The sequence below is a fragment of the Paramisgurnus dabryanus genome, chromosome 22, assembly GCF_030506205.2.
Source record: "Paramisgurnus dabryanus chromosome 22, PD_genome_1.1, whole genome shotgun sequence".
In the NCBI taxonomy this organism is placed as follows: domain Eukaryota; kingdom Metazoa; phylum Chordata; class Actinopteri; order Cypriniformes; family Cobitidae; genus Paramisgurnus; species Paramisgurnus dabryanus.
In genome coordinates, this window is record NC_133358.1 from 22836935 (window position 1) to 22862413 (window position 25479).

The following is a 25479-nucleotide window of genomic DNA, read 5'->3' on the forward strand; positions in this document are numbered from 1 at the left end:
TTACATTTTTGTTAAGTGACCCTTACTATGGTTTTCATCATCAAGACCTCTTATCCAGGTAAAAAGCGTAATGTTCAGGCACGTTCAGACATACTGCAAACATTCAAGCACTGCTGTGGGTTAAATGCAGGAAAGAAATCAAGCGATTGTGTGGTTGATGGAGGAGGAAGGAAAAGCAAAGTGTGTTACTTTAAAAACAGCATTTGTTTTATGAGCCAGTAAAGATGAAAGAAAAAAGCATGGGAGAGAGAAACTATATTGCTGTTGCATGTTAGTTAATGCATTTGAGGTATCCAATGTAAGTAATGCCTATTTTTTAATGAGCCCTTCAGTACATCCTGTTGTAACCTCAGTTGTAATAAGAAATACATCGACACAAGAGTCTGCATTTGTCAACTCATTTCATTTTATGGAAACATTGCAACCCTAATCCTAATCTCCTATGATAAAGCAGAAGAAGACAAGTCTAGTATTTAACACTAACACAAAGAGCTTTTGGACCCCTCATGCTTTCCACAGGACTTAATGTGGGAGGGCATTACTATGAAGACAACATCAGCTCAGCTGTAATGTAGATGGAACAATCAAAGAAGTGTGCATTGAGACTCCACACGCAGATCAAATCACCCACAGATGCCGGGTGATGTGGGCGATGACAAGCATAGGCGTTTTAGCCGACAGGGTGGGAGATTTAAAAAGGGAAACGTCTGTCAGCCTTTCCTCTGTTTTCATACCTTACCCACATCAGATCTAACACAAACACTGGCCAAACACGCCTGCTTTCTAGGTCATTTACAAATGCATTTGGCGTAGACTGATCTTGGTTGTGATGGCTGGGTTCATCTTTCCACCCTGTAGACTATGTGGAATGAATACTGCTCAATATACACCGTACTATTATTTTCCCATATAAGTGAAACAGGGATTATTACACAGTTGCTACATGTCAAATGCTATGCTACACTGTCACACGACCTCATCACACAATTTTTTGCATTATAAATGCAATTGCATGGGAAGGGAATTGAAAGGGCAGATATCATGAAAATATTACCTTTTCCATGTTTAAGCGCTATAATTGGGTCCTCAGTGCTTCTATCAACCTAGTAAATGTGAAAAAGAACAACCCATTTACTTAGTTTTGGTAAACCATTCTCTGCAAGCATGTGAAAAAATAGGTCTTTCGAATTTGGCTCCCCTTGTGATGTCATAAGGGGATAATACCGCCACTTAATCTGCACTTTCCAACCACGGCACTGACATTTAGTGCAGAGATTAGCTCATTTGCATTTTAAAGGACACACCCAAAAATGGCACATTTTTGCCCACACCTACAAAGTGGCAATTTAAACATGTTATAAAAAATTGCCTATGTGGTATTTTTGAGCTAGAACTTCACATATGTACTCTGGGACACTAAAGATTTATTTGACATCTTTAAAATTTACAGTGCCATACAACAACATATTTATCAGTATCAGTGTTTTTATGGGTTTAAACACATGACCTTTTGCTCAGCTAACACAATTCTCCACCACTGAGGTATGCATGGACATGTATAAAATAAAGGCTTTATTCAGGCTCTTGTTAAAAAGATGCCATGACGTTTTTCGATGGAGTCATCCTTTGAAGGTCAATCCCTTCTCCTCAACAATTCCAGCATAGAAAGCTCATCTGATTTCTCAAAGGTGGCAAGGCGGTACTGCTTATTTAATCCAGTCTGTCACACATGACAATGATCTCATTGTGCCAGGATCTTATAGTAATATGGGTTCCCTCCATGGCATGCACTTTATTAATAAAGAGTCAAACAGCCTTGCTTCCCCCGGACACTCAATGATGCAAGATCTTTTAGGTGGACAAACCACACTCTGTTCTGAGTTTCATCTCTTTTGTGTCTAGACTCTACACTGAGGCCACTGAATTGAATTATAAGGAGGGGATATCAATGCAGGTCTGTTTAAAAATAGCAATAAAGAGCGTATGATAGAAATTGGTTGAGGTCGAGGCGAAGGTGCCCGGTGTTTGTTTTGCTTTTCAATTAAAGACTTTTAAGTATTAAAAAAATAATTCCTCCGGACCATTATTACGCATGGTTTCGCAGTTGTCTAAAAAAACATTTTAAGAGCTTTTAAATCATTAGCCCTGAATTCCAATGGTAACAAATGAAATACTGTGGAATGTTATTACAGCTGGGTCTAGCTGCAAGAATAAGAACCATAAGGAAATCCAACATTAGCCAACGAAAACTTACGTAATATTATTTTAACAAGGTTTTGGAAGGAGCATCACCATAATACCTGAAGTATTTCACTTCTACGGTAACTTGAGAATGACGGTATCCTAAACGACAAACTGAAGAAGCTGCAGGTCTAAAATCACCGTCACCTTTCTCTTTCAAAAATACCTCAAGATCTGTTTATTAATTTAAGCAGGTCATGATGTTTTTCACCACAGGAGTTTTACACAGTTTGACAAAACCAACACTCATGTGCTTGTTGTTTTCTACTTAACATCTGCACCTAACTGACCCATGACTTCACACCTGTCTTTTAGTCATAGCTTAGTGAGTCATCTAGTTTACAGGTTACACACCTGAGACTGAATGAGTGACATGTCCAGTGTTTTTGCAACAACGGCATCTGCTTTAATAACATCTATCATATATTTTCTTCTCTTTCTATGTTGGCAAGTCAATCTTCCTTTAATCCTCTCTCAGTGATTCATGCAATAATTACTATTCTTATGTGCATGTATATAATCCATGACAATTACACAAGTGTCACGGATATCAACATCTGGTTTGATGCTGTAATGCAGTGGTTTTCAAACTGGGGGCCGCGAGATGGTGCCAGGGGGGCCCCAGTTTTATGACATTTTATGAAATTTAATTTATGAAAATTTATGAAATTAATTTATCATGAATTCTGTGTAATTAAACCTATAAGGCTACTAACCAAAAGCACTACTTTTTTGTATATTTTAATGTTTTTTTATTTTTTATTAAAATGTTGAGTTTTAGAACAGTTTTTTGTCACAAATTTTCTTTGGGGGGCCGCGAAGGAATGGACCGTACACAAAGGGGGCCACACGCTGAAAAAGTTTGGGAACCACTGCTGTAATGCATACATAAAGTGTTAAAAATTAAGTTTTGGCACAGTCAGCCAAACAAACTACTGTATATTGTTATATGTATTCATTTTTTTATGTTATATAGACAATGATATCAGACAGCAGAGCTCTTTCATTGTTTTTATTCAAGTAGGTTTCATTGTCTGTGATCTCTGATGTTAACTATGATGTTTATCTCTCAGTCCAGACCATCAGAGTCATGATTCAGTGCCCATGACGAATTCAACAGTCATAACACATCTAGTTTCATGCCAAGACTTGGTCGTGAATGAATTTAGATATATATGAATATTTTACACATATTATCCGAGAAAATAATGTAAAGAGTATTGTGTAAAAATATAACCTTGATATCTTTAATATTAACTGACTGAGTAAAACCATGTTAAATATAAAATCAATCAATCAATCAATCAATCAATGACTAAAATTAAACGTTGATCCTTCTCCCATAATTCGATAATGAGACTTTAACTTGAATTTCTAAGCCAAGGCTATCAGTACAATACCGTATTGTAGTCATAAAGCATAACGGGTATTAAATAGCCACATTTGGTATATCCTTAAAACATGTTTCTATGTTTCTATTTAATCTGTAACCTTTAAAGTAGATTATATTAAATATTACTCACCATTGCCGATGCGATGTCTGTCATTGTAGAGACTTTCCAAAGGTGCGCAACGGTCTTCTCCAAATATCCTGTGCGCTTTTCAAATGACAGGAATCTGTTTCTTATTTCCTTTGTGTGAAACAAACTTTTCCTCCAAAAGTTACATGAAATCTTAAACTGATGAAAAAGAAACAAATCCTGTGAATCATCGCTGACTAAAAAGGCGCAGTCCTGTCGCATTTGTCCAGCGGCGACTCCGCTGCGATCTGGAATGCACAACAGCTGGAACGGGACAGTACGCTGACGCACGCATGCGCAGTGGAGCCCGCGGCGCGTGGAGTACAAAGTCAACAGCACTGACAGTAAAGACCTGACATATACATAAAAAATAAGTCACTTCATGATTGACTACTCTTAATTTATCATCCTTTCACCTTGCTGAAGTAAACAACAGACATCCTAATGACTTTAATGTTTTTAATGGGAATTGTGTATTTAATATAAACTATAGCTTAATGGTTTCTGTGGGTCTCTACATGTAGCTAATTGTTGGGTTCCATAACTTTGTGGGATGTTATCTGGTCGATTGAAACACTATTAAATCCTACTGGAATAATACCCAAAATACACTACATAAAGCAAATTTGTAATTAATTATATTTGTAAACACCACTTTTTTAACGGAATTGTTTTCTTTCAGGAAAAATTCTGCAAACATATTTTATTCCTTCTAAGCCAGATACATTTTTATTTTACAAGTTAGATGAAATTGTCATCTTATAAATATCCACTGTTTTATCAGCATGCATTCACCATGAATCTTTATTCAGTTTCAGATCTTTCATTCACTTTCACTCACCACCATGGCCCTGCATCCAGTTTTTGATTAGCTAGAGGTGTGGTTGAATTCCTATGGTAAACAGGATGCTGCAGCACACGCTTATCAACACAATTTACTTTATCTCAGAAATCCACAATAAAAAAAAACCCACTGTCATCATATTGAAAGAGGAACTAGAATTAATGCCACACCAGTTTTTTGGGGGTCGGCAGCAGAACGTGTGTGTCAGACACACTTACTGTATTTAGCATGGTGGATTGAATCACTTGTATCTTGCGTGCGTATTTGTTTGTCTAAAATCTCCATCAGAAATGCATCATTACCCTCTACTGAGCCCCAAATGAGCTGGACAAACAGAAAGAATAGAGCAGTATGACTTTTGGCCAGCTTACACATACCCAGCGCCCTTGGAGCTGGCCGTGCCGTATGTGCATACTGTGCTCTCCTTGGAGACCAGGAGAACCCAGTAGGACCCTCAAACAAAGACATAAACTATAAGCATCAAGCAAGATTGAGAAAACACTCTGGATGTCCACTTGTATTCACCACAAAGCCACAATGGTGTGTAATTACAGTGCATCTAGTGTCCCTTTATATACGGTAAGTGCTGCATTTCTTGCGACATGAACAAACAACCTCCAACATTCTTTTGTGATCTTGATCCTGTTGGCTGCAAAAACAATGACAAAAAGAGTGGGCGTGCAGAATGGGAGAGCTCGGGGTGTGAAAGAAAGCACGAAGAGAAGAATTTTGTTATTGAGGTCTTTAAAAAACAATGGTGCACATTTAATGGAAAGAACCAAGTACATCATAAATTAAAATTGTAGCTGACAGTTCCCATGACTTGGGCTTTCTTAACATTTTGGCAGATTTTTTTCATTAGAGCTGTACAATTTAATGCATATAATATTTATCTGATTTACAGTGACATCCAACGGTCTTTGAACTGAATACAATTTTAAATATACACTCACATAAAGTATTATCAGGAACACCATACACACCAACTGTGTTTGACCCCCTTTCACCTTCAGAACTGCCTTAATTCTACGTGGCATTGATTCAACAAGGTGCTCAAAGCATTCTTTAGAAATGTTGGCCCATATTGATAGGATAGCATCTTGCAGGTGATGGAGATTTGTGGGATGCACATCCAGGGCACGAAGTTCCCGTTCCACCACATCCCAAAGATGCTTTAATGGGTTGAGATCTGGTGACTGTGGGGGCCATTTTACTCATTTAACTCATTGTCATGTTCAAGAAACCAATTTGAAATGATTCGAGCTTTGTGACATTTGTGTGCATTATCCTGCTGGAAGTAGCCATCAGATGATGGGTACATGGTGGTCATAAAGGGATGGACATGGTCAGACACAATGCTCAGGTAGGCTGTGGCATTTAAACGATGCCCAATTGGCACTAAGGGGCCTAAAGTGTGCCAAGAAAACATCCCCACCAACAACAACCTGCACAGTGGTAACAAGGCATGATGGATCCATGTTTCATTCTGTTATACACCAAATTCTGATTCTACCATCTGAATGTCTCAACAGAAATTGTGACTCATCAGACCAGGCAACATTTTTCCAGTCTTCAACTGTCCAATTTTAGTGAGCTTGTGCAAATTGTAGCCTCTTTTTCATATTTGTAGTGGAGATGAGTGGTACCCGGTGGGGTCTTCTGCTGTTGTAGCCCATCCGCCTCAAGGTTGTGCGTGTTGTGGCTTTACAAATGCTTTGCTGCATACCTCGGTCGTAATGAGTGGTAATTTCAGTAAAAGTTGCTCTTCTATCAGCTTGAATCAGTCGGCCCATTCTCCTCTGACCTCTAGCATCAACAAGGCATTTTCGCCCACAAGAGTGCCGCATAATGGATATTTTTCCCTTTTCACACCATTCTTTGTAAACCATAGAAATGGTTGTGCGTGAAAATCCCAGTAACTGAGGTGATCAGACCGGCCGGTCTGGCACCAACAACCACGCCATACTCAAAATTGCTTAAATCACCTTTCTTTCCCATTCTGACATTTAGTTTGGAGTTCAGGAGATTGTCTTGACCAGGACCACACCCCTAAATGCATTGAAGCAACTGCCATGTGATTGGTTGATTAGATAATTGCATTATTGAGAAATTGAACAGGTGTTCCTAATAATCCTTTAGGTGAGTGTACATACATGGTCGTATGTATTGAATTACCTTATGGTGATTTTATTTAAAAAACAAAGTTCAGACAAGCGATAACACAAAGTTTGGAACTGTTTATTGTACTACAGCAGCTGTCAAAAAAGGTTCCTGTCGTCACTGTGGTCCATATCTTTCACCGAGGAAAACATAAAGAAAGACCAGAAACTCTGGGGTCGCATGAGGTAGGCAACAAGACCCATTGTTAAACCACTTAAAGTGCAGAGATTACACATAATGCAGGCGAATATCTTTTTCAAACGTGACATAATAGGATTTTCACACTTTTAAAACCAAATAAACTCCGTGACCTTTCCAGTTGCATGGGACTGCTGAGGATTTATTGTACCATTTATTGAAAATAACCATCTTCAGGCCATATAAACACTTAAAATCCCGGATATTACCATGTGTCTGATGACCGTGGAAACCTGAAGATAACATGCTTTTGTGGTGATAACCATACAACATATTCTATATGACAGAATAAACCTTTGATGTTTATGAAAACACTTAAAAAATATATAATAAATAATTAAATAATTACACAGACTATAGTGACGTAGTTTTGTTTTTGAGAACAAAAAAATTCTATTTAGATTTCCAGTGATATTAGTAGCTCATGGGAATGAGATGGCACTAAAGGATCTGCAGATTAAAACATAAAATATAAAGAAAACACGTCCAAAGGTTTCTATCATCCCATATATTCCATTATGCTGTGACCTCACACCTTTAGTCTTTGTTCTTGGAGGTCACGTGCCTTTTCGGTCCTGAAGGAGGAGGTTATTCAGTCTAATGACAGTGTTGGCAAAATCCACAAGCTCTACAAAATCTGAAGTGATGATATTGACTCCATTCACGCCTGGTTTCTGCGCCTCCACCCATGTCATTATGGTTGGAAGGTTCCTGTGACAGAAGCAGAACATTAATCATAAACAGAAACAACATCCTATGTGGTTAGAAAATAACAACTTAACATTGCTCATGTGAACGATGAAGGTTTGGATCTGTGATGTTCACACTAATGCACATATGAATCTGCCAAAAGCAAAAATGTGCTCATATGCAGATTTTTACGTCCGTCAAGAGTGACAAAAGTAACACTTCACACGTCTGCAGTAGCCGCCTATTTCATGTCAGCTAAATCACTTGCGACTAGAAATAACCACCAGAGTCATCCATAAAAGCAACCCGGACAAAACCAGGAAATGAGACGTTCAGACCGTGTTTGCCCTGAAATAATAAACAATCCCAGTTCCACACAAACGGATTTGCATGGCTTCCTACTCAGTAGGATGTCCGCTTAGACAGCACCAGTTCCCTACTTTTGTGTTGGTCAGATATGTACAGCACGCATAATGCACCACTATTTTCTCCATCAATGTAGAGAAATCTAATATAAATACACTGTAAACTCCTACAAGTTTTCAGTTTATTCAACTTAAAAGTTTTATGTGTAAATTTACTTCAATGTAAATGTGTGTTCAAGGATTTTTACTGCGTTCCACAAACTAAAATAAAACGAGTCAAGAACTTATCTAACTCAAAAATTTAATTTATAACTTAGTAATTTAAATACCAAAGACTCATTTTAATAAACACTGCAAACTTTTGGTGGTTGTAATGAGTTGTATGGCATTCAGTGAACCAGCTACGCTATAAGGCTTTAATAAAGTAAATAAAAAATACTTTTGCTGGGTTTTTAGAGGCACGGTCAGATGCTATACTGTAGCGCACTGTAACAAATTCTGTAGTGTACAATACTATGCAAATTTTCTGTATGCACAGTTTACCAGGGTGATGTAAGGTGTGAATAAGGAGCTTATCGCTGTTTCTCACCTAAAGCAAGCTTTACATTTACATAATGCCTTAGGCAGATGCCTTTATCCAATGCAAAATTTCAGTGCATTATAAGGTATACATTTCATGTATGTGTGTGTGTTCTCTGGGATGGAACCCGCGCTGCTAACACAATGCTCAACTGAGCTGTTGAATACAGCTTTAAGTCATCTCTAGTTGCTACACTATTTGTTAGTCTGATGGGTTTTGTGAGGTACCACTGTTGTAGTTCATTTGTGTCCTAAAGTGTTCCCTTCCACAGATTGAGAACCTCTGTCATAGTCGTATCATACTGCCACCTAGTGGTTTATTTTAAAAAAAAATTATTTTTAGCTTGACTCAATCCTCTAGCTACAGAACATTTAGCATTTGGAAGAGATGCTTTTATCCAAAGCAACCAAAAGTGCATTCAAGGTATACATTTTGTAAGTATGAACCGGTATGAACATGACAAATGCGTTGTTATTGCAATGCTCTACCAAGTATATATATGGTACTTGGTAGAGTATATATATATATATATATATATATATATATATATATATATATATATATATATATATATATATATATATATATATATATATATATATATATATATATATATATATATATATATATATATATATATATATATATATTTAATATTTAGATATATTAGATTTAGACATATTTAATATTATTTAAAAAATATACATAAATATATATTTATCTACTGTATACATGTATGTGTGTATTGATATATACATAATAATTAGGGGAGAGTGGGGCACAACCTAATGCTTTTTGGTTTTCGCTCAATCATTCAAAAAATATTTGAGTTTGATTAATTTTATTTTTACACAAGCAACACACACATCTTTGCTACAAATTGGGATCCATATTCAAAAAATGTCTGCAAATGTCTGCTTTATTCACTTACGGATGCTGACTAAAGCGAAGCCTTTTGTATGCCCCCGAGCTTTTGAATGGGTGATACACGCAATCTTATCATCTACACTGGACTATTGCAATTCTTTATATTATGGAATAAACTCAACAACTCTTACATGCCTTCAAATAGGCCAAAATGCAGCAGCGAGACTTTTAACAGGCACTCGCAAACGTGAACATATAATTCAGATTTTAGCATCCTTTCACTGGATGCCTGTCCAATTTAGAGTTGATTTTAAAGTTCTTTTATTTGTTTACGAGTTTCTAAATAATTTAGCTCCCCTTTATCTATCTGAGCTTTTAGAGCAGTGCAATCCTCCCAGAGATCTTAGGTCAGGTACACAGAAACGTTTAACTACCACGGTACAGAATAAAACATAGAGGTCACCGTGTCTTTGCCATTGCGGGCCCGAAATTATGGAAAAGTCTGCCTAACCATGTACGTTCTGCATCTACCTTGTCAGTTTTTAAATCATGTCTGAAAACACTGTGTGATATTTTATTGTATAATAAGCACATTGGTCAGCTTGCCTGTATAAATGGTGCTATATAAATACATTTTGACTTTGACTTGACGAATTAACATTTGATGTTTGTTTCTAGTACTTATCATTCTTGGACAATTACACCAAACGTGACAGAAATGAAAACGTTACAACTTACCCCATAGGTGGGGTTAATTGTAACAGGCAGGGGGTTAGTTGTAACACTTGCTAAAAATGTAGTTTGCAGGCAAATATTTCAATACTATTTTGTATATATACTTGAAATGGATATTGTTTATATATCTGTCTATAATAGACAGTAATCCACTAACATTAACGGTTTTCATATCGTAACTGCTGAGGGGTTAGTTGAAACAGCGTTAAAATATTTTAACGTTAAAATATTTTCAAGCCCACCAAAAAAGTTGCATATTTTAAAACGATGCTATGTTTTAGTCAACAAGACACTGATTAATATGACATAGCATTGGATTTGGTATCTTACGCACCCAATTTAGAAACCGGAAAAAACATATGATGAAAAAATTACTTACATGCCACCAAAATACTCGTTCATCAAAAACTCTCTGGAAAAACATTATACATTTCCAATAATTTGCGGGAGATCGTCTTTTGGCAGTGTAAAAAAAAACACCAGAAACACAAAATGCTCAATCTTGTGCAACAATAAATGTAAACAGTCCGTGTAACAACTAACCCGGCAAAATATACACACACAAATATATTATGCAAACACAAACTTTTATCTTTTCACAGCCCGTATATATATATATATATATATATATATATATATATATATATATATATATATATATATCACACCACACTAATATATATATATAGGAAAGTATAAAAAAAAGATCTAATCTAATACTTACTTCTCCACGAGGTAGTTTCGTAGCCCCAGCACCAGGCCTCTGGCTATGGTCTTGACACGTGGGGTCAGAATGGCCTGAGAAACATGAAAACTTCCATATTTGTCTCTTTCATCCAGAGTTGTCTCCAGAAACTGGATGAGCTTGTTGGTGTCTGTGGTATTGGCCCAGGGAGCAGGAATTTTACTACCAGGCCACATCAGAGGACATCCCTCAGCAGATGGATGGTGATAGAATACTAGAACCTGTGAATTATAAAACACACACACACACACACACATGATACTGAATGAGGATTTGTCTCAAACCAAACATAACATTTGAGCTACTTCCTTTGTTATTTACTCTAAGTGACTGCCATTGAGGGTTAACACTTTTGAAAGAAAACCATTTTGAAACCACCAGCCAGCAAGTTGTACCAACCACATGCCCGTAACAGCATAGCATCACAGAAAAAGAACACCTCAGCAACCACATGCTAATGTTAAACGTGGTTTTAAATGAAAATGAGACAAAAATGTACATTTATGCATTTGGCAGATACTTTATCAAGTAACCTGTGCATTTACATCTGTTTTTTTAATCGGTTTGCATATTACCAGGGATTGAACCCACTAACCTTTGCAGTGCTAATGCTGTACTACCCACTTAGTCACAGAAACAGGAAATATGGTTTTAACAGATATAATCTAAAAAAAAATGTTGTTTAAAACGTTCACACAGATGAACACCCATTGCATTTTCACAGCAGAAGAAAAAATGTCGAAATATACAAGAAACAGCGTCTTTTCTGTCACCAAAGAGCATAATGTACATTTCTGTGTCACCTTAATCAGTTCTTATTAATTGTACACGTCTGCCTCCATCAGTAAAACATTAATCCTATTGTGATTAGGGTCAGCACATGGCAGAAATACCTGACCTGTGGCCCGGCACACCATGGGCACACAAAGAAGTCGCTAGCCTTAATACAAGGACAGTTTGACATTCACAAGATATCATAAACTTTTAGAATAATAAGTATTAGAATAAAATACATAAACATACAGTATATGCTTTATACATAAACACACACACATTTATGCAACATTAACAGAATGTTTGTATTGTTAAACTCATTCAGATGTGTTTCCTGACTTCTATCTGATTTTCAGCACCCCCCTAAATGTCTTTAAAAGTTATTTTATTTTTTTAAAGCTGGAAATTATTATAACTGCGTCAAGAAATAGTCTGTGTTAGATGCTCTAAATAAAAAGTGTTGTGTATTAATAACAGGAAAAGAACGTTCCATTTTTGACAGATTGTTTTTCCATAAAGTCATTATGGGCCAGTTTCAGTTTGACTATTAGCTGCAATCAGATCCTAAATACATTGTCCAACAGTGTCAAACCATTTTACATTAACGTCACAATTTCTTTCATCTAAATGGCACTATCTTCTCACAAATAAATGTAATTATCTCTACATCTTACATATATTTGTGTGTGTTTGTAGAACGGATGTGTTAAAAACAACACATTAGTGTTGATTCTGGGACACACACTAAATGTGTCGTCCCAGAATCCACACATCTCTGTTATTATTATTGAAACAACACATTTTGTGTTACTTTTAACACATCATGTGTTTTATTTAACCACAAAATCACCACAAAATGACACATAATGGGTTAAAATCACACGTAATGTATTAAAAGCTTAACACAAAGAGATGTGCAAAAATTAACACATCATTTCTAAGAGTGTGTACCTGTTAACATTAAGGCTCCAGACTGCCACCAAATGGTGGCATTTTGCCACCAAAATTTGAGAGTGTGCCACTGAATTTTACATCCAGTCGCACATGTGCGACCAGTAAATTTGACCTTTTTTTGTGATGTGACACTGAATTTAAAACAGCACATTGCACTTTCTGCATCTATCATCGAAGTATATATTAGTAATACAGTGTATTACTTAGTAGAAATGTGAATATTTGGTAAGTATGTTGATTTACGGTATGTGCCCCTAAATTTTCTGGTTGCGCCCCTAAAATTTTCAGTTGGGGGCCACTGTGCTCCTCGTGAAAAAAGTTAGTCTTGAGCCCTGTACTGGATTGTTGGTTGTATTCAATTCAATTTTTACGCATACGTGAGGGTCAGCGAACAGTACGCACGTATTATTCTAATGACAAAATTTGTGTCATGCCCACTGTATGATCCGTGCAAAGGCCTTTCGGCTACAACTCCCCCAACATCTGCCATTTTTTGCCACCTCCTACTTGCCAAAACATACAGTAGGACTTTCATATTAACCACCATCGTCAAAATTACATTTCTTAACAGTGTTTTCAGATCTGTACATGCTGAGCTCACCTGGAACCCGTTCTCCCAAAGGTAATTCAGAGTGATGTCCTCCACCGCATCAATCTTGCAGAGCTTGTGGCCAAACACCTCCTTCAGCATGCTGATTAAGTAGCGATGATGCTCCTCGCTCATCGCATAATAGTGATTAAAGTCCAGAAATACAACCTCTTTCCTGTGTGTATTTAGAAAAGTGTTAATGTCGTTAAGGCCATCACGTACTTTGTGTCCAAACAGCCCATGGATGAAGTATATCTCAAGGCCTGGTTCTCCCGGTTTGGAAGATACGCGGAGGTCAAAATATCGAATCCCCCCTTCCAGCTGTTCCCTAAAAGACAGGTTCTGGGTCATGGACCACTTCTTCATCACCTTCTTGGCCAGAAAGCGAAATACTGCAGCCAGGTGTTTCACATACGCCTTTTGGTCTGGACCGACTGGAGCTTGCTCATCAACCCAGAAGCTGAAGGAATCATGAGACCCTTAACACAGAAACAGCATTATGTTGGTTACGTAGTTGGTTTTTAAGTAAAAATGTATTAAACAACAGTTAAAGTTTCTGATAACATAAAGTAACAAAGTTGCAATTACAACAAATTGTTGTATAACTTTTGGCCGATAGTTACTTCTGAATCATAAGGCACTGTTGACTTTATGATATAATATCACTTAAAGCTAGCCTGGTTAGCCAGACCTACATCAAGATGTAAGGTCTGGCAACTCTTCACACAAACGGCTCAATGCAAGGGGCGGGATATAAGGTTGTCCCTCAAAATGCCTCTGCACGCAATAGGATAGCGCTATGACGGATCAGAGCAACGAAGAAGGTGACGTAGTTACCGTAACCAGTCGGCAAAACTCCAAACACATCTTTCTTGCTTAAAAAGGACTTCAGTAGGGTTTATTTGCTCTTCTCTCAAAGAAAAACATAAGTCTAAGTCCTCCAGAGTCGCGGCCAAAGCCGCTTCAAAAGATAGCTGTTCGCCAGCAGCAGCAGCCATTCTCTGTTTTCAAGTAGGAACCGTTGCAGCTCTGTCGTCATCATGTTAAGCCCGCCCCACAGACGCTACACACGATGTGATTGGCCTGACCAAATTTTGGTTTTTGGACCGGTTAAGTGTATTGTGAGTGCCTAGACTAAACCCTGGCAGCAAATATATTTTGCGGCCGCTAGGGTGCGTCTAGATTTCTAGGCTAACTTAAAGCCTTTCCTACGCTAAAAAATAGTCCCTGATCGACACAGAAAGTTTAACATATGTTTATGTTGCTACGGGTGGTTGCTAAGGGTGCTGCAGTGATACACAATTGTTGGCTGCAGCGGTCATAGACACAGCTATTGACCAATCAGAATCAAGGACTGGATCTAACCACTTTATCAAGTATAGTATGTGAAGGTGCAGTATGCATGCCAATTTTCCAGATATAGTTACTGATTTATATGTTAATTAGTGGACATACTACATTCACCATGTTTTTATTGTCATATGCTCATTCCACTCAAATGTATTTTAAAACTAAGAATATAGGCCTAAAAATATCACTGAACTTGACATTTCCAAACATTTCAAATGAGACTATTTTGGGTAAATTCGGAGCATTTGGGGGGCTGGGCGTCCTCAGAACGACCAACAAATATTATTTTAATATCTTAAAAACCAAAGCTGCACAAATGAACATTTTTACAGCACAGACGAACCACAACCAAAGAAGAATAGTTTGGGTGAACTTGAAGCATGCAGGGCTGAGTGACGTCATAGCCTTAATTCAATGTCAAATATTATAAAAACTGAATAACGATAAATATGTTATATTTAGAAATAAAGATGTTATATGTTCTTTCACACACAGAAGCAAAATGTTTGAATATGTGGTGAACTTCTACATCTTGCATGGTAAATACTATATCAATAAACAGAAATTTGCAAAATGAATACCTAAATGTAATTTATTCTTAATCGAGATGGAATCACTAAAAAAGTCATTAAAACATTAACATTTTGTGAACTTTTATGGAGAAATTCTTTATAGTGTAATGTCCCCATTATGTATAATTAACTTGTCTATGTCTATAGGAAAATGGAAGAAATATTTAGAAGTGCACTTAATTTCTTTTTCTATGATTTGTTATTCTGTCCAAAGATCTGTGAGATATGTCTCCTTGAAGCATTCTTGTTATATGACTGTTGTATGATCTGAATAATTTGTTTCAATAAAAAAAAAAAACTGAAGCAGCATGTGACGAACAGGGTGGGCGAGAGCCGTGGGAGCAGTGCGAGACCGGTCATGCTCATTAAGGGGAACACGCCCACCTTTTGGGAATTTAGCTTATTCACCGTATCCCCCAGAGTTAGATAAGTCACACCTTGTACAAATAACAAGGTCATATGAGACACAGCCATCTTTTAACAGTATACATACTGGGAACTATATTCTCAGAAGGCGAAGCACTGCTACTTGGGCGGAAAATGTTTGTGTTATTTTGTCACTTATTGGGAGCAGTATGCTAGCTGGAGCCATTCACTTCCAGTCTTTGTGCTAAGCTAAACTAGCGGGGGCTGCGTCAGACAGAGTTACAGCACACACGGAGATGAGAAAGGTATGTATGGACTTATCTAACTTTGGGGGATACTGTGAATAAGCTAAATTCCCAAAATATGGGTGCGTTCCTTTAATAATCGCATCACCGGTCTTGCGCCGCTCCCATGGCTCTCGCCCGCCCTGCTCGTCACATGCTGCTTCAGTTTTTCTTTTTTTATTGAAACAAATGGCGCAAACCACTCTCACGGCAAGTCATGTTATACAAAATGTTTGATTAATTTATTCGTGTTCATGGACACGATTTTCCGCTTTTTTTAGGATTTTTTTTATCCCAAAAATGTATATACCTGACGGCTACTGCTACTGATGTACTTCTCCTTTGAGTGTTTTCTGCAGTCTGGAAAAAGACCGCTCCAATATTTTTTTGAATCTGTTTGCACAATCGACCACACAACTACTTTTCCCATTTTCACGCTATGGTAATGCTTACACTCAGACTTTTTGCCACTCAGTGGGCGTAACCGCAGTCGCTTTCGCCCTATGCGTGACGTCACGTGCATACCCTCTATTGAGTGTCTCGGCTCCTCCTCTTTTTAAAAAATAGCCAATTGCGTTTAGTTTACCTCACAGCCTGGAATCTGATGAGAAGCTGAAGTTTTGAAGCACATTTGTGTATAAACGTATTTAAGGGTAACATATTGATATGCGGCTTTAAACGGGTCACTTTTAGAGGGTAAATATAAGCAAATAAAGTTGCAGCACTCAAGGCTTGGAGAACCCAAGTAATGTTTCTAAAAAATACTACAAAACTAATTCAGAAAGTTTTAACACTCACCAGGAACTGCCAGGTGCTTCAAAGGCATTGAAGTGAGCGCAGCACACAACGAACCCATCCAATCCGCGTTAGAGGTGTTCCCAGCAGGTCGCGTCTTCATGTCGCGATATAATAATAATTCAAGAGTTAAAATGCACGATGCCAATTCAACACCGACCCAGGCCAAGCCAATCCAGCGATGCTTGTTGCTGTTCTCGAAATCATAACAGTCACTCGGGTCATTAGCTAGCTATTTAAATCCAAGATAAAGTTGATTTAATCATTACTACAGCGACTAGCATCACTCAATGTGTGGGGCGGACGGAGAGCGAAGTCTTTTACAAAGTTAATCTGCTTAATCCCCAATTAAAGTCCTTTATCCTCAAGCCTGCTTCCCTGCTGGAGTTTTACATAGGTGTTTGACTTCATGCGGTGCTGCGCAGATCGCACATCGTATGACATCGAAGTACCGCGAGAGCGATTGGAAAGAACAGCTTTCGAATCGATCTCGCGATACATAATGTTACAGGCCCACATGAAGTCGAACACGCCGGATGTCTTGGCAAGAGCAATTATCCTCACCCTCTCCATTAGGTAACAGATGGGACACTTCACCCCAAATTCTGCTTTTTTCATTTATCTCAAAGACTATTTGGACTAACCCCCAATGCTAGGGGCAGGGTTTAGATTAATCTAGATTAAATCAGGACATTTAAATAGTTTTTACCAACACACCTTACAAAACCAATACTGGTGTGCATCTTGAGACAAAGCAATGGCACTGATATATGAAGATATGTAAGTACAAGGTGCTTTTAAATTAAGGTAGCACAAACATGCATTTAAGCCCTTTCTGTGAAAAAAGCCTAATTTGACTTAGTATCTTTAACCTTTAACGTCATTCTAAGCATGGTATTCTGAAAAATATCCTAATAGTGTTTAGGTTTAGCATTATGTTTATTATATGCATATTTCAGTGTGAGGCAGTAAGAATGAAACTTTTTGCAATGCACCTAGGCCTATGTTTATTAAAAACTTGATAAGTTACCCACCGTGTTAGCCATGAGCAAACGTGTCACTTAGAATTCAACGAAACAAAGTTTTCAAGTTTTGACTAATTCATAGAAAAGATGACGGCAGTACGACAAAAATACAGCTCATGATTTTTTTATTGCATAGCCTACCTAATAACGTTTCAATAAATGCAAATTATGCAATACAATAAATGATCTTAATAAATGCAGCAGGAAATGTTGAATTTTCTGCCTTTTTAGGGAGGGTGTGGTATGTAGTTTTTTTTTCTGTGTCATCCTTTGACCCACATTATGTATTTTGCTTCTATTCTATTCTATTCTATTCTATTCTATTCTATTCTATTCTATTCTATTCTATTCTATTCTATTCTATATTCTATTCTGTAAAATGGCCCCTGGACTGTTCACGTGACTTGATGAGAGAGATGATGAGAATGTGAATAACATTGGTTTAAAAAGGTCCATCATGCATTTATTATTTATTTGGGCGAAATGAATGAAACAATACAGCAATAAATATAAGCAACTCTTTTACAGTTGATTCAATACAAGCCTATATCAAGCACATTTCCAATCCAACTGCGGAAGTTCTTAAGTATAAATAACTATGATAAAAGGTTAAGGAAACAGCTGCGCATTATGTGCATCCATTAGGAATTTTAGTCACATCATAAACACGTCAATAATCATTTGCATATGAAAATACACGGTGTAACAAGTTGTGTATGCAATAAACAACAAAAAGGAAGTCCATATTTAAAAAAAGCATTAGACGTTTTTTTTCAAAGATAAATATATGTATTTAAATATTTTACCAGCGCGCGCACACGCAAACGGACTTCCTGTGTGAAGATGGTATGCACGCGTCCGCATGCGTCTCGCGCACTTGCTCTGCAATGGAAAATTTGTTAAAATTGTTTGGCGGTGTCTCATTATTTCTGCCCGTGGGCATTTAGGAAGATTCCCACCAGTCTGAGCCACAGACGCGTTAAATAAAACAAGTGGACTTGCAAAATAGTTTTTTTAAAGATCTGTTCAGAGACAGCGGTGAATTTGTGTAACACGCTCCTCAGTCGTGCGATGTGAAACATGGACCATCCAGCGTATCATGGTCCCATAACCAAACAGAGATGCGAGGAGTTAATGGCAAAGAAAGGCAAGGATGGAACATACCTCATCCGTGACAGTGAGACCATCCAGGGTGCTCTCTGTCTATGTGTGTAGTGAGTATATATTTTTTCTAATCCTTTCAGTAGCTCACTAAAGGTTGAGTCAATAAAGTTTTATGGATAAGGATATATTTAAATAAACGTATTTAACATTTTAATCTATTAAACGCATATGTTGGGTGCAACATGTTTTTTTAAAAAAAGCTTAACAGCAAATATCATGGCTACTACATATATAACTATAGTACATATAACATATATTACTATAGTAAGACCATGGTAAATGTGTGTTAACTACAAATAAAAAAGCTATGGTTACCATAGGTTAAAGCATGGTTAGTTTTCATAAGGGCATGTTATCGCAAAGTGTGTATTTTCCATTTCCTATCACTCAAGATGATTATCTGACACAAAACAATATTGAAAATATTGAATATACATTTTGATAAACCTCCTTAGATCTGGTTTGTCCACACACGTGGACATCACATTTTTTGTTGTTTGCATCATAATACTTAATTCTGTGTAACTGGAACCTGTTGTACACAAACGTGGACAATAACACTGCTTCATGTTAAAAAAAATTTTAGTTGGTTCTTCCTAATCCTAAATAAGTAGACGAAATCTAAAATGCAAGCCAAACCAAAGCTCATGTCTTAGGAGGTTAAAATAAACTCTGTTTCATTCACTGACATCACAGTCAGCGCTTACAGAAGCTACTAAAGCTGGCGGCTTAACCTTGGTATAACTATTTATAACATAATTAGTGCTGTAGCTATTTTGTGTTGCTGAAGGAAAGTTTTTTTTCTCTCTCTCTCTCTCTCTCTCTCTCTGTCTGTCCATCTATTGTATGCAACCATGTATAAACCTTACCAGAGCCTGTAATATATTCTAGTGTGTTCTTTTAATATGTTTGTATATATTTGTTTGAGTGTTCTTTGATTTAACAAATTTATTACAATAGCTGGTATAGTGAAAAATTGTATTCAGTTCAGGGCGGTCATAGTTTCAGCACCGACATCATCACCGATACGTTTCGCTATACGAGAATGGTTTTAAACTGCAGAGAAAATAACATTTTCACGTCACGAAAGACATTGTGTTACTATAAACAATAATCGAGTTTCATACAAGAAATGAAAGGCAGAAGTTAATTTCAAGTCAGCTCTTGGTATATTTCTCTCATATTGCAATATACATTGCAAAAAACCCCACATAAAATACCACAATGTCAAGTTCCAACTATAAATACAGAAGTAGGTTCACTGTTTTGCTTAGAGCAGCTATAGTTATGTTTCACTACCATAACTTCCATTTGTTTAGCAAAGGCCCGAAGCATGCAGGACGCTTCTAACAAGTTCAGATAGTGTGGTGTGTTTAAATTTGTATGGTGTGCAAAAATGTGTGGAGTATACATTTAAACAAATGTGCTGCACATGCAGTGGCATATAACATTTGCAAATATATTATAATGTACAGAATGTGCACTATAGTAACACTGTAAAAAGATTTGTTGGTTCAACTTAAAAAAGTTATTTGGTTGCCTTAAAATTTTGAGTGCATTTAACTATTAGTTGATGTAAAAAAGCTTCGTAAAAATAGTTACCAACAAATATTTTTAAGTTAAATTAACTTAAAAACGTTACCTGGTTGCCTTAAAATTTTAAGTTGAACCAACAAATCTTTTTTACAGTGTTCATAATTTGGCAAAGAACACCAACATTTATAAACAAACAATAAGGATGCACTGTAAAAAAAACTTTGCTGCCTTAAAATTCTTTGTTATATCAACTCAAGATTTACAAGTAATGTCAACAGAAATTAGAAAAGTCAACTTAAAAAAAAGTGAGAAAAGTCAACTTAAATTTATAAGTTATAACAACTCACCTGTAGTTATAACAACTCATCTCTAGTCAAGATAAATAATAGTAAGTTGAAATTACTTGTAAATCCAAGTTGATTCAACAAAAATTTTTAAGGCAGCAAAGTATTTTTTACAGTGTGATTATTTAACATTTGATGTTGCATTGCAGAGATCACTAAAAACTTTGTGGTCACTTTATTAGGAAAGAGTCTGTCAAAGATATAAAAAGCCTTGCAATGTTATCTTTGTCATCTTCACAAGGGCTGGTTCTTGGGTTGGGCTGGCAGATATCATGGGTGGGCAGCTATATATATAGTTTGATACACTACTGCTGATAAGTGTAACTTCACAGTACAATGAATCTCTGTTGTGCATCTGCTGTTGTTTATGATAAAATCTTGATTGGCCATTACATTCATCCCCTCAACAGGCACAGCTGAGATTAGTTGTAATGTTCAACGCTGCATCGCTGTCATCGACACTCATAGTGAGCCATTAAAATACATTAGCTGAAATAAATTTGTTCAAACAGACAGTGATGTTCTGTCTTTTTATAAGTTAGACGTCATTCACACATCAGTATCATAATACCGGTAAACGCAGAAGTGCGTCAACTGTATCAAAATGTTATGATTGCTGTTAATCTATAATTTTTGTTAACACATAGTGCTTATCAGTAAATTACTGGTAATCTTACAATCTCTCTTACTGGTAAATTGACAGCACTGATTTACCAGAAACTGTTAACTGCAGTTTACCAGTAAATTACCAGTAAAGACTGTAGCCTGTGTGTGAAATGGACTATTGAGTTAGAGGCAAAGAGCTGTGATTTTAATCTTAATCTTAATTAATAGTTAGGAAATGCATTGATAAAATTTTTATATATCTAACTAATATGTGTATTTATGTAGTTCTATCAACAATGTTTTTTGACAAATAAAATGCACTAATATGGGAAGATTAGTGTGGTCAGCTGTTGGTAATTGCCTTGTTAACATGTTTAACGCCACCTGCAACAACTTTAAAGCTTTAAAGTGTATCACACTGTGTAGTATGTAGCTTATAATGTTTTTGCATGGTTATACAATGTACAATTGACTGTGTCCTGTGTATATATCTTATGCCTGTTTGTAGCCTGACCTGTTAACAGCCCCTAAATGTATTAATTTAATCATAAATAACCCACTACAAATGCATTGATGCACAAAGTGATTTCATTCACATGTATTACTAATATACAGTCTTATTTTTTAAATGTCTTGGGTCTTAACTTTCATTAAGTTCATCACATTCAGTCTTTTTCTCTATGGAGCTGACAGTAACTTCCTTGAGAGGCCTCATGATCCACCATTACTGTAAAAAACTGTTCGATTGTAGTGAACAGAGTTGACGCATCTCTGTAACTAAAGGGCTGTGCCTCAAACCAGAGCCATTAAAAAACAGCCCACCTCAGGTTGCTTTTAACCAATGTATAGATTGTAGTAAAATAGACCCTTTTACTCTTTGTACACAATGATGACGTGGCATATTGGCAACGGAAGTACGGCAAGAATCAGCAGTTATAAAGTTAACTTTATCAACTTTTTCAACACGGCTACCACATCCGTGTACTATAGTGGAGTGGATAGAAGATGTTAGCAGATGGCCAAATATAAAGCGGCCAGATACATATATATGTATATTATTATATTATATAAGTGCAAAAACGCAATAACCAGATGTTTTGATGCAGGGAAGCTGTTTTGATAAACTTTCTGAGTTGCTAACATGTAAGAACCACTGGGGAACAACACCACTTCTATTGCCAAACTGCGCGCGCAGGCTATTTGATCACGTGGGCTGTAAATGGGTCTATAAACATTATTTTTTTGACTAAATTCTGATTGGATGGGCAAGACAGACGTACTCTCAAAACGAATGTGTTAAAACAAGACATTTAATTTAATGTGTTGTCCTTAACTAGACACATCTCTTATTATTAGAACAACACACTTTGTGTTGCTTTAACACATCTTGTGTTGTCCCTTTTTATATGAACTCAAAATCCACACGAAATGACACATAATGTGTTAAAATAACACAAAGTGTGTTAAATAGGATAACACAAACAATGTGTAAAAATGAACACATCCTTTCTTAGTGTGTGCCCATGCCTAGAACCGGCCCGGATCTTCATTCTCAAAATTTTAATGTGAACGATGCTTAACTCATTGTAAAAAGAAACTAATGCACTTCTGTCACATTTGAACAACACTTAAACTGTTACTTGTTGCCAGAGTTTAACATCTTAACACCATACAGACAGACATCTTTCTTAATTTTGTTTCACATAGCAATATTAAGGTTGATGCAGCTAATAATTACTTTTTTTTTACGTTTTTAAACATTTCATTAATCGTTTTCATTGCTTTTTGTAGGATTATGTAGTGGTCATTCTAACACCAAACTTTGTGCTTTTTTACAGCAAACAAAAAGTAGTTTATACCTACAGGATCCTACAAACCCACACTGGATACTTTACTCTACAGGTGGGATAGACCTATACATTTTGCTCTAACAATACAGACTTTTCAACTTTTTATTTTAAAACCAGGGTCTAAAATAAACACTAGACATGAGTCAAATGAATGTAGAAAGCAGAAGTACAGCAACACATGATATGAGCCAAACAGCAACAATAACAGCCTGATAGCCTCCTTGTTATAACTTTTCATAAGGAATTCAAACCAAAGACATGCTAACAATGTACTAAAGTTGTCTTTTAAAAGCTTTTGCCTTTGTGGCAAATTTGCCACATGTTTTTGTAAATTATTCGGTAACACTTAGGTTGTATTTGTTAATGCATAAAATAAACTATCGATAAACAATTCTTCTGGAGCATTTATTAGTTCATTTTCATTTGATCTTGACTAATACATATTTTAAATTGAATGTTGAAACTATTAACATGAACAATTGTATTGACATTAACTTACATTAACAAATAGTATTAAATGTTGAAAACTACATTGTTCATTGTTAGTTTATGCACTTAGTAATGTATGTCAATACAAACGTATTGTAAAGTGTTACTTATTATTCTGCAGGTATTCTTTAAAACTCCATGTGGTGACACAAATCTTAAATATTTCTCACATTCAGATAAAGCCAGCCAGATAATAGCTGCACATACATTGATATATTTTTTGTGATAGGTACATTTTAGACCCTGGTCAGAATTTTTGTATCTATTTAATGCACTGGCGAAAATTTATTTTATCTCTTGTACAGTTGACTTATTTGAGTTAATACAATGCAATATTTTAGAAAAATGTTGTCACGTCATGTAGAACTAACTCACTTCATTCATAGAGTCAACTAACTTAAATGATTTGACTTTGGACAACATGTATGATTTGTGTTGTATAACATTGTCAAACTTGGCAGAGGACTTCCAGTGCACGGCATACTTAGCATGAGCCTAAATAATGGAAGAAAAAAGGCAAAAAATATGCACGTAACTCGTAACTAAATTAAATACTTTATTAAGTCATTAAAATCACATTTTGTTTCAGCAGACTACTCCAGGAGCAGAAGAAAAGTTTTTTAAGTCACTGAAAGAGCTTATTCATAATTATAAACAAAAAAATCAAGGATTAGCAACACGCCTCCGTCGTTCACTGAAAATAAAGACCTTCCAGGAACAACCTGTGCAATGTCCAGATCCTCTTGTGCCTGATGAGGATAATGACTATGAAAGTAAGTTTGGACCATAGGCATCCCATTATAAGCATTGCTCAGGATTACAGTACATGAAATAATTTAGACAGCAAACAGATATAACAAACTGCCACTTACGCAGATTTTAATTCATGAGGTTGATGCAGACCCTAAAACTAAAAGTTTCACTTCTTTTCTCTCTTAGATGTGGAGTGCTCTGGGGAATATGTAGTTGTTCTTCCCAATTGATGTAGATATACGAAGATGTTCTGTTCTGAATGGGAAACAGGATCAACCAATAATGATAGAGACTTTCTGAGAAGTTCCTGGAAGAAATTTTAATATTTTGTAAAAATGACCACATTAATTGTATCTACATGTTATGATTGACACTGTCTCAATCAGTTTATAAGTATTCTCTGTAAATATTTTTTTAAATATTTTTTTATATTTTAAATATTTTTTTTAATATAAATGTGCTGTCTTGACTTCGTTTGATGTTTTTAATAAAAACAAATAAATGTGATTTAAGTTTTACATTTTTATTGTTTTATTAAGTTTTATTGAACATTTAATAATAAAATTACGACCAAAATATAAGGTGTAACATCAGAATAAGACAAAAACAAAGGGAAAAATAACAAAACAAAAATTTTCATGGTTCAAGTAAAATAAAACAAAAGGTTTAAGGTTAAAGCTGGTATGTGGTACTGATCCTAACATGTTTATATTATCACATTGTTTTCGACTACTTTGTAAACATGAGCAGAATACTAAAACATGTCTGTAGGTAATGACGACATTGCCAACTAGATGACAGTGTATCAGCTGTTTCTAACCGGTTTAAACGTACAGAAATATTAAGTATTTATGTACATTAAATACTAGTGACTCTTCATTAAAATATACGTACACGTTTAAACAACAATTTCAGACGATATAAAGTGTGTAAACAAGCCTGTAAAAAGAAATTATATTGTATAACAAGTGACGTAGGAACGTCTACTTATGGTTCCCTACCATTGTATTGGAGGAGGGGGGTTAAGATTATTAAAGAACAATGAAAGTAATAAAGTGAAAGAATGAGCGAAATACTTACTGG

General features: G+C 36.1%; 3 protein-coding genes across 11 annotated transcripts in view; 1 reads left to right on the top strand and 2 right to left on the bottom strand.

Moving 5' to 3' along the window:
• Nucleotides 1-4015, bottom strand: part of phldb2b (pleckstrin homology-like domain, family B, member 2b) — a 53458-nt gene extending 49443 nt beyond the window's left edge. For all 8 annotated transcript variants that reach the window (XM_065258340.2, XM_065258347.2, XM_065258341.2 and 5 more), the window contains exon 1: nt 3765-4015. In XM_065258340.2, coding sequence (XP_065114412.1) covers nt 3765-3983 — 219 coding nt within the window. In that variant the 5' untranslated portion in view covers nt 3984-4015. The remainder of the gene's footprint in view (nt 1-3764) is intronic.
• Nucleotides 4016-7221: 3206 nt separating this feature from the next.
• On the bottom strand, nt 7222-16920 carry plcxd2 (phosphatidylinositol-specific phospholipase C, X domain containing 2). Its single transcript, XM_065258349.1, has 4 exons — nt 16633-16920; nt 13275-13741; nt 10925-11166; nt 7222-7674 (listed from the first exon to the last, which is right to left on the bottom strand). Exons 1-4 carry the CDS (start codon nt 16730-16732, stop codon nt 7521-7523), a joined length of 963 nt encoding a protein of 320 aa, XP_065114421.1. The 5' UTR covers nt 16733-16920; the 3' UTR covers nt 7222-7520.
• A 1565-nt stretch (nt 16921-18485) lies between these two features.
• LOC135740209 (SH2 domain-containing protein 1B) lies at nt 18486-24903 on the top strand. 2 transcript variants are annotated; one of them, XM_065258350.1, is made up of 4 exons: nt 18486-18868; nt 23143-23206; nt 24233-24416; nt 24583-24903. In XM_065258350.1, the coding sequence occupies exons 1-4, from the start codon at nt 18735-18737 to the stop codon at nt 24624-24626; spliced, it is 426 nt and encodes a 141-aa protein (XP_065114422.1). In that variant the 5' UTR covers nt 18486-18734; the 3' UTR covers nt 24627-24903. The 2 variants fall into 2 exon arrangements, with proteins under 2 accessions (XP_065114422.1, XP_065114423.1); XM_065258351.1 differs by having other exon boundaries at nt 24236-24416.
• Nucleotides 24904-25479: the final 576 nt, after the last annotated feature.